This window comes from Oryzias melastigma, linkage group LG11 (assembly GCF_002922805.2).
Source record: "Oryzias melastigma strain HK-1 linkage group LG11, ASM292280v2, whole genome shotgun sequence".
NCBI lineage: Eukaryota > Metazoa > Chordata > Actinopteri > Beloniformes > Adrianichthyidae > Oryzias > Oryzias melastigma.
This window is the reverse complement of record NC_050522.1, coordinates 2,437,396-2,447,573: the sequence shown is the minus strand read 5'-3', so window position 1 is coordinate 2,447,573 and position 10,178 is coordinate 2,437,396. Positions and strand designations below refer to the sequence as shown.

Sequence of the window (10,178 nt, the reverse complement as noted above, 5' to 3'; positions counted from 1 at the left end):
CCGTCCGTCCGTCCGTCCATCCATCCATCCATCTGTCATCCATCCATCTATCAATCATCCATTTATCATCCATCCCTCATCCATACATCCATCCATCCATCCATCTGTCATCCATCCATCTATCAATCATCCATTTATCATCCATCCCTCATCCATACATCCATCCATCCATCTTCTTCCGCTCATTTGGGACCAGGTCCTGAGAGCAGCAGTCTAAGCAAAGATGGCCAGACTTCCCTCTCCCCAGCCACTTCCTCCAGCTCCTGGGTCTTCCCCGGGGCCTCCTCCAAGTGGGACACACCCGGAACACCTCCCCAGGGAGGCATCCAGGAGTCATCCGGACCAGATGAGAAGAGATCAAAAAAGATTGGAGAGAACAGATCAGAGACTTTACTCATTAGTCTGTTGGAAGGACCCGTTCATAGAGTTGACTGATCAAAATGATCTGTTTTTGATTGATGCCCACTTCTTACGTAAATAAGGGTCATTGGAAGAACCATTTAAGAATTGTTGACTTTACTAAAATAAAGCAGCTGCAGTGAAATGTATATGTTTTTGTTCATGTATCGCAAGTCATTTTGTCATTGCAATCCGGATCACTTATTGCATGTGTTCCTCAGTCGGTACAGTACAGTACAGTACAGTACAGTACGGTGCGGTGCGGTACGGTGCGGCGCGGCGCGGTGTGGCCCGGCCCGGCTTCATGAACCGGTCAGAGGGAGTTTTGTTTTTTTGGAGTTCCACACGTCTGGAAGATCTTTGGTCTGAAGGATTGAAGATGTTCAGGAAGAATCTGAAAGCAAAAATGATCACCTTGTTCGGCTTTTCCTCATGTTTTTGTGATGACACTGAGGTGAGTCTCTGCTCATAAAGCAGGCGTAACATCTTAACTGTCATGTGGTCTGGTTGGATGATAACATCTGCGTGAGGATGAGCGTCTGCGTCTCATGACCAGAGCTGTGAGACACGGCGCCCCCCTGAGATGTTGAGCATCATTTTTCTGATTGTGTGTTTTTATTGCAGATTACATTTACACAAACGTGCAGTTGTGTTATGGGGCTGTGTTACTGAGGCGGAGTGGTTTATTTTAAAAATGAAGCAGAAGGACCCACAGCTACTGCTCACTGCAGAACAATCGTCACAAAGTGTCTGATCGTGAACATGAAGCGCTGAACTGCACATGGAGGTGGGGGGGGGTAGCACAGGATTCAGATTGGATGTAATGATGCAAAGCAAAGCACAGCAGGGGAACTCAAACCAGCCAGTACACCCCCCGTCGCCCTGTTTATTTGCAAACAGGGGGGGGGGTACATCTGCTCACAGAAAGTTTGACTATTCTGCCAAATCAAGCCGATGAATAAAAACTCCTGAAAGGATCTTTAAGCCTCATTTCTGCCTCTGCTGATGATGCTCAAATATGACCCCCCCATAAACACACAGGTTCTTCTGTCGAGGTGGGGGGGCTGCTGGAAGCATCACCCAGCCTCTCCTCTGATATTAGCCGACATCTGACCTTAATGAACGCTCCACAAAGCCGCGGCGTGGTGGGAGGCTGTCCTGACAGCAGCCCGGCCTAATGAGCTGGGGGGCAGAGTTGGTGTCAGACCAGCACAGTAACCAGGCAGAGCCCCCCACCCACCTCATTAACTCCACGGTGATAAGGCACTCTGCAGAAAGTGTCACTGAAAAGCTGCAGAGAAAGACGGCGTGTGTAAACATGAGGTGTGTGCAAAAAATGTCATGTTTGTGTGTCAATGTACAATAGGGGCGTCAAACTCAATCGCACAGGAGGCAAAACTCCAAAACACACCTCAGGTCGCGGGCCGAACAGGATCAACTTTTATTAAACACTCTAAAACTACATTTCAAACTGTAAAACTGTAACTTAATTATAAATTACAATAACATACTCTGATTGCTTTCAGCAATAAGACAACTAGATATATAGATATACTAGTGTGAATGCTGTAAGCTGAATTTGGCCGCTGAAGATATTGAAATTGATAACTAAAAACACTGAAGCTGATAGCCAGCTAAAATATTAGCTAAATGCCAAATTAGCCGAAAAAAACTGGAAAAAAAACTTAAGTTAGCCAAAACAGCTAACATGTAGCTGAAATATTAGCTAAACGTCAAAATAACCTACAAAAATCTTAGTAAATGCCAAAATAATCCCCAAAATTAGCATAATGCCAATGTTTAAAACTTTAAATCTGTTACTTTTTAACATAATTATAATAAAAAGGCAGGAATTTTATTCCAGAATAATTCAACTCAAACCTTAAATAACTTTCAATATTTTACTCTTCATGAAAATATATTTTGTTAAAATTATACAGGTTAAAATGAAGCGCAAGATAACATCGGGTCATTAAAATGATCTGAAGGGCCGAATCCGGCCCCTGGGCCTTGACTTTGAGACACGTTATGCAGCACGTGTGTGAATATCACACACGTGCTACCACAACTTTGTTTTATTGGTTCCAAGAACAGAATTGCTGCAGATTTTTTGTTTTTTAACTGGTTTACAGATGTTTTTTACTCGTTCTTCTATTTGTTTGTAAAACTTTTGTGATTTCATGGTTCAGGAGTTTGGACTTCCAGAACCGTTCATTCATTCCCATCTCCTGGTTCTGGTTTTTTAGGGGTCACAAGCGGAAGCTGGAAGAGGAGGAGGCGAAGGCGAGGCGGAAGGACGGCAGCTCCTCCGATGACTCCTCCAAGGACTCCAACGAGGAAGAGGAGGGCAGCAGCTCGGAGGCAGACGAGATGGCCGCGGCTTTGGAGGCGGAGCTGCACGACTTTATGTGACGAGGACGGCGAGGAAGAGGAGGCCGTCGGGCCTGAAGGTGGAGCAGTAGTTTTGACCATGAATGTAATGAAGGCTCCGTTCGGGACTCGACCTTTGACCTTCACCTTCCGGAAAAACATCAAACTGTAGAAAAAAAACATTTTTTTATCACAGTTTTTATACTGATGACGTAAAACACTTCAATGGATGGATTCTATTTGCCAAAGAATTTGGAACCGATGACCTTTGACCCTTCGGTGGAAGCAGCAGGTGGAGGTCTCTGTGCTCCTTCTCCTCCTGCTCTCATCTCCTCCTCTGACAGAGGACACCTCCTTCTGCTCCTCAAAGGGAAACACTTTCATAGTTTTCATCAATCAGGGAAATCTCCTTTTCTACCAGCACCCCCACTATGTTGAAGTTTGTTTTCGTCTGAGCTCAAGAGTCACGGCTGATGTTATATGAGAACGTTTTTTTAAAACACACCTGGGGGGCGACAGGTGAGAAAGAAAAACCCGTTTGGTTTAGTAAAATGTCCAGTTTTTTAAAGTTTGGTTCGTAAATCCTGGTTTTTGTGTAAATCCCAGATCAAGTATTTGCTGCAAACATTTAAGTGTTCCCCCCTCCTCATGATGGGGGGGTCAGCTCTTTCCTTATCCAAACCTTTTTCTGTCCTGTCAATGGAGAAAAAAACTTTTGTTTTTATTATTTCAAATAAAGTTGTGTAAAGTTGTTGTGACTTTTTTGACTTGAGCCTCAAAGAAAAACTGCTTTTATTGAATAAAGATGTTTCTATAAAACCAACAGGAAGTGTTTCTGTCTTCTGTCCTCCTGGAGGTCGTCCGGTTCTCGTCTGGAAAGCTTCCCCCCGCAGAAGAAGACGGTGTTTGGCCTTGTTGTTCCTTCTGGTGTTCAGAAGAAGTGGAGTTTCAGTCATGACGTTCTCTGCTGCTGGAACTGCAGTTTCACCTAAAAACCTGTTAGTTTTCTTGACATTCGGGTTTACCAGCTGTGCCAGAAATGAACAGTAATCTGCTGCTGGATCCGGCCCCCGGGCCTTGACTTTGACACATGCGGTACAGTGTTCCCTCGCTATTTCGTGGTTCATCTTCTGCTGTCTCACAGATTTTTTACAGTACAAATTTGCTGTTCTTATATTCTCCCATAGCACTGTGTTCTGGTCCTGGTTGGCGGTTGAGCCTACCAGTCAATCTTTCCTGTTCCACGTCTCCTGCACAGAATGCATTCAGTTTGGCACGTTTACATAAGTCTTCAATCCCGATCAGATCTTTAATTTCATTCTTTCATCCTGGTCTTATTTTTCTATGACGGTTTGAACTCTGAAAGAGTTTAAACACGAGAGAAAAATGTAAAAATGTTCGTGTTTGTCTGAGAAAAGAGGATAACGTGCAGAGAGGAGTTTTAAAACATCCGTCGTCCTACTTCACAGATTTCATCTATCACAGGTTATTTGTTGCACACATCGCCCCTGATAAAACGATACCCAGGGGCGGGGGGGCTCTCTCTCCTCCTCCAGCAGCTGCCTGTGGGAGGGGCCAAATTACTGGCTGCACCATCACCTGAGTCTCAAACCTCTGGCTGGCTGGTTATAAAGATTTCAGTATTATCTTATGGTCTTGAGCTTCAGGGGTGAAGATCATTAAACCCAAAGTTACCCAACCCCCCCGTCAAAGATGAACAATGGAACTCCTGTTCTTTAGTTTGTAGTTGTAAAATAAAAACTTCAATGAAAAGTGCCTCAATTTAAAAGGTTGATCTATTTGGGGGGGTAATTTTGAAGGGTTTATCTGAAAAAAAAAAACACCATTCTAGTTTCTGTTTTTATCAACAGTTCTTTTTCTGAATCAAATCAGGAAGAAGACCATTGTATGTTGGAACCATTTACATCAGCCAGTCGGTTGCTCTGAGATATATAGCGTCTGGTCATCACTAACGGATCCAGAAGGAGGCGGAGTCCCATCAAAATGATGGTTTTTCATGTTAATGATTGACTTGATTGCTCAGCTTCACAGCTGCTCAAACGTCTTCAACTGTACATAACGCGACTGTAAACAAAAACATCAAGAGTTACAGGAAACCCACTGCTGTTAAACAGAAATAGCCCCCTCCCACAAGGATCTGATGTTCCTGAAATACATCATGATTACAGCAGCAGGGATTAAAGCTGCTGCTGTGGAGTCTCTGCAGAATATGAAGATCAATCCTCTGAAGGTGATGGTTCACCTGCTGAGGGATGAAGGTGAGCTGACAGGAGACCCCCCCGAAATGATGCTTCCTACTGCTGCACTGATGCTTGAAGCGTTCACACCTCAGAAACTCCAACATGAACACATCAGGCCACATGCACACCCCTGTCCGTGTACACCACGTGTGTCAAAGTCGAGGCTCCAGATCATTGATTTTATTGTTATTAATGACCCGATGTTATCTTAAGCTTTGTTCTAACTTGCATAATTTTAACAAAATACATATATTTATAGAGAGTAAAATATTGAAAGTTATTCAATGTTTACGTTGATTTATTCTGGAATAATATTCCTGCCTTTTACATTATTAACAATTATGTTAAAAAGGTACAGTTTTAAAAATGTACATTCTGATAACTTTCTGGACTATTTTGGCATTTACTAAGATATTTTGGGATATTTTTGAGTTTAGCTCATATTTCAGCTACATGCTAGCTGTTTCGGCTGATTAAGGCTTTTTTTCTTTTTTTTATATTTTGAAGTTTAGCTAACATCGGTTTTTTTTATTTGTTTTTCAGGCTAATTTGGCATTTAGCTCATATTTTAGCTGGGTTTAAGCTTCAGCTATTTTAACTATCAACTTCATCCTCTTCAGCGGCCAAATCCATGTGACAGCATTCACACTAACATTATCACAGGTTATGCTATACATCTAGTTCATAATCATATTAAAAAGTTACAGTTTTACAAATGTAGTTTTAGAGTGTTCAATAAAGGTTTATCCTGTTCGTCCTGTGACCTAAGGTGTGTTTTGGATTTTGGCCCCCTGTGCGACTGAGTTTGACACCCCTGCTGTACACCGTCCTGCTGAGGAGGTGAGGGCGGGACTTTGACCCTCCTGCAGGAATCACGCCACAGGTAAGAGCAGAGAGGAAGATGAGGTTTCTATAAAACAGTCAACCTTAGACCACCAGGTGCTGAAATGTTCTGATTATCTAGATCTTTTTTTCCTCACTTTCCTAATCTTTTCTCTAACTGTTCTGTAAAAGCTTCATGTTTGTCATTCAGCACATCTTTTCTGTTTGTGAGTCCAGATCCTGTGCTTTTGTGTTGGTTAAAAGCATGTTTTTGGGATATCGAAGTGGAAATGAGGCTCATAAACCTGTGTGAATGTGAGAGCACATAAAGTTTTATTTCAGCATAAATGCAGCTTCACACAGACGCACTCAAAGTACGTTCGTCCTTAAAAGAGATCAAAACATGACACACCGCTCAGGTGTTTCAGCTTAGAAGCCTCTTTTCTCGGCATGTTTAAAGCTGTCAGAGAGGAAAACAAATCATCTTCATGGTTCTAACTCCACGGTGCCTCAAAGAACAGAGAAAACAGGAAACAGAATGTCCAAGATACTCAACCTCTCAATGCCCCCAAAGGAAAGCAGGAAGCAAGTTTGGGGGAAAAACTGTAAAGAGATTTTGAAAAAGTGAAATATTAAGTTTGGTTTGATTCAAACTTTGATTTCTACAGAAAAGCTGGAGCTTTGAAGATCCCTCAGACTGCTGCATAAAGAATCTCTGAGCTGAAGCACATTTAAACTTTTGTGTTTGCGTTGATCATCAGAGAGAATCTGCAGATCTAGATTCCAGCTCATCTGAACAGATTTTTCCTCAGAAGCTTTTAGAGACCGGAGAACACTCTGAAAATGGTTTTAAAGGTCACGACAGTGAAAAATAACGATAAAATAGACACAAATGAAAGAAGGACCTTCGTCCATCTGATGGATTATAATCTGAGGCTTGGCCCTGGCCGATGCTCGCTGACCCCCCTGAGAGCACAGACGGGGGACATTTCTGCAGGAGGGAAGCAGCTCAAACACATTAATGTCATCTCTCTAAGTGCTTTCTTTTCCTGCAGACCTGATTTGGCCGCGAGGATTCATCAGCTCAGAAATGACTAGAGAATGGAAAGCCAGACCTTTCAAACATTTCTGAACATGTTCTTCACAAGGTCTGGAAACACTAAACGAAGTTTAAACTGTTCACAAGAGTGAGGTTCTGAGAATGGAAGAGGAGAGCAAAAACTCATCAGTCATCACTGCAAAAGTGTTAGGAGGGAGACATGCTGGCTCTGTCCTTAAAATCTGACAAAAAATCCTTTTTTACTCATCTATGAAAAGTTACTATATTGATAAATAAATGACAATGGAGGAATAATCCTAAATCCAACCCGTCCCACCCAGTGAGTCCGAGTTTGCAGAAAGTGCAGCCAGCAGGTATAATTTAAAATGTTATCTGATCTGCAGGTTGGAATTGAAATGTTTTATTTCAAGCATTAAAGGCAAAAAATAAAACAAGACAACAGAAATATATCTATGCAAACACATCAAACTTAAGAAAATAAATTAAGAATTAATGAAAAAATATATTTGTACATATGCATATATCTAAAATTCACTGATAAATAATTTAATTTAATTACTGCGATGGACTGGCGACCTGTCCAGGGTGTACCCCGCCTTCGCCCTTCAGTAGCCGGGATAGGCTCCGGCACCCCGCGACCCCGAAAGGGACAAAGCGGTCAAGAAGATGGATGGATGGATGGATAATTTAATTATAATTACTGTGTAGTAGTTCACTTTCGGCTTATCCCTTTTCGGGGTCGCCACAGCGTAACAGCACCCACTGTTTCACATCAGTGATTTTGGCATTTTTCTCTGTAGCCAGATTCTTTTCTATTTTTGAGATGTGCATTCAAGGTCAGATTTACTGTCATTACGTAGGAATGTTGACTGACAGATGCAGATGCATCAAACTGTAGTTTAATACAGCTTATGCTGTATTAATAATGAAAGTAATGGGGGCTAATGCACTTTGTGAAGCTTACATAATACATGCTTTTACCAGTTGAGAGCTGCATGGTAGTGCAGTGGTTAGTGCATGTACCTCACAGACAGAAGGTGCTGGTTCAAATCCTGGTGGGTGACAGTGAGCCATCCATGGTGTGCCCCGCTCTCACCCATCAAGCTGGGACAGACTCCTTAAGGGGTATAGTGGGCTAAGAAAATGGATAGATTTGAACTGTAACATAACAAACACTTATGTTACTTAAAGTAGTGAAAAATAGGGCTGGGTATTGATAATAATTTCCAGAAACGATTCACCAGAGCCTGGATCGATTTCATTCCAATTTTTTTTGATTCATCAATTCAACTCAATTTTGAGTTCACAGATTTAGACACATTTGTTTAGAAATACATTAATAATCTACTACATGTTCTGAATATATTTATATTAATCTGATCCAGTTCACATACTGTAAATGTATCAGTGAAATAATGAGATTGTTAATATCATCCAGTGTTACATGGATTCTCTAAAGGAGAAGTTCTAACTAAAATGTTCAGATCATTAACATTGGAAACATTGTTCTGCTTCTCCTGGAGGACGTTTCAGTTTGGACACTAGGTGGAGATCACACTATAGCATTACACCTTATTCCAGAAGACGAAGAAAGTATGAGGGGAAAAAAAACGATGTTTTAGACCACAAATGGTTACTTTAAAAATATTTCCTTAAAAGAGTTTAAAAAAACTCATGCCTGTGAGTTTTTAACTTCAAATATCAGAACATTGGCGAGGTCACTGCATCACTTCAACAAGTTAGGGACTCAGTCCGATTGCTCTCATCTTGAACTTCAATCCATTTTCTTAACCCACAGTATCTCATTCAGGGATGTGGGGCTGCCGGTCGTTTAATTCTTTAAAACAAGAAATTAAAAGTTTGAGTAAGAAAAGATCAACAAAACAAAAGAACAAGCATCCCAACATTTTATTAAAACATTGAAGCATTTTTTAAGATACAAACATACAAACCATTATTTTTTCCAAGGTTATGGTAAAATAAAGGATTGTAAAGGATTGTAAAGAATTGAGACTCGAAAGAGGGAATCGAATCGAAAGAATCGTCTCCTTTCTGGGGCTCGACTGATTTTTTTGTAATAAAAATGATAGTTTTTTGCTGATGCAGTTTTATCCCCAGAACAGCAGAGCTGACCTGATGGTTCATTTCAGGACTAAATCTGAACTGTTTTGTTGGCCATCACTTTGTTAGATTTTTAGTTTTAAGTGTTGGCATGTTAACCCTTTAACGTCTGAGGCGTCACCGGTGACGCTCAAACACAAAATCTTTAACATCGAGCCGCTTTTCTCCTTCAGAATCTGCTGGATTTACTGTGTTAACGGTTGAAAAGCTACAGTAAATCAAAGAGCAAAAACACCGGAGCTCCGGTGATAAAGGGTTAAAATGAAAAGTCAAGAATTCGTGGCGCCCCCTGGAGGCCACTTACTTGCCATGTTTGGTAGACTGGAGCAGTCGGCTCTGAATCAGACAGGAATCTGTTTGCTGTGAAGCTGCTTCTTTGTTCAGAACACTGTTAGTCTCTGAGTCATGATGAGTAAAGTGAAGTATCTGTGTTGTCATCCGTAGATTTTCAATTTTTGCTTTTATTAGTTCAACATTTTTACCCCAAATAACTGGTTACTTACTTATGAACGCTCATGTCATAGAATGAAGACAATCTGGCCTTATGCAGTGAATTATATTGCTGTCTTATGAGTTTTATTGATGCATTTTGATGTAGGGAGGGGGGGGCTGTTATATTTAGAAACACAGCAAACCTGGAGTTTGTCCTTCAGACTGTAAATTCTTTGACATATCAGCATTCAAATGAGCAGAGGTTTGCTCTGACCTGAAGGACAGTTTGTTTTCTGCAGCTGCATCCCAAAAGGATGAAAAACATCAGCTGGCCTCATGAATATTAACGCCTCCTCTGGCTGCAGAAGTTCAGCATCTCTTCGCTCCTGCAGGCCACAAACTCAAGGCCAAACATTCAATGTTCACCACAAAATCTGCACATTTCTCTCAGTCACAAGATGGAAACTTTTATCTACAAAAGATACGTTTAAATGAAAATTACAGTCAGGATTACTGAGGCCCAGCTGTGTCAGTCCAAAGACTCGACAGGATCAGAGATAGATGGACTGGCAACCCAGGGGTGAACTCCAGTGGCTGGGATAGGCTCCAGCAACCCTGCGGCCCTCAATGGATTAACATAAACAGGTGAAGTTCATATGCATCACATAGGTTCATACAGGACACGCCCCACATGCAGCTCACGCAGCCAGAAA

The 10,178-nt window shown here is 41.6% G+C and overlaps 1 protein-coding gene across 1 annotated transcript in view; it reads left to right on the top strand.

Annotated features, from left to right (window-relative positions):
- The window catches only part of ctdp1 (CTD (carboxy-terminal domain, RNA polymerase II, polypeptide A) phosphatase, subunit 1), a gene marked incomplete in the record, with an annotated part of 47,618 nt that extends 44,026 nt beyond the window's left edge, over positions 1 to 3,592 (top strand). The window contains 1 exon segment of the mRNA XM_024257911.2: positions 2,646 to 3,592. Coding sequence (XP_024113679.1) covers positions 2,646 to 2,811 — 166 coding nt within the window.
- Positions 3,593 to 10,178: the final 6,586 nt, after the last annotated feature.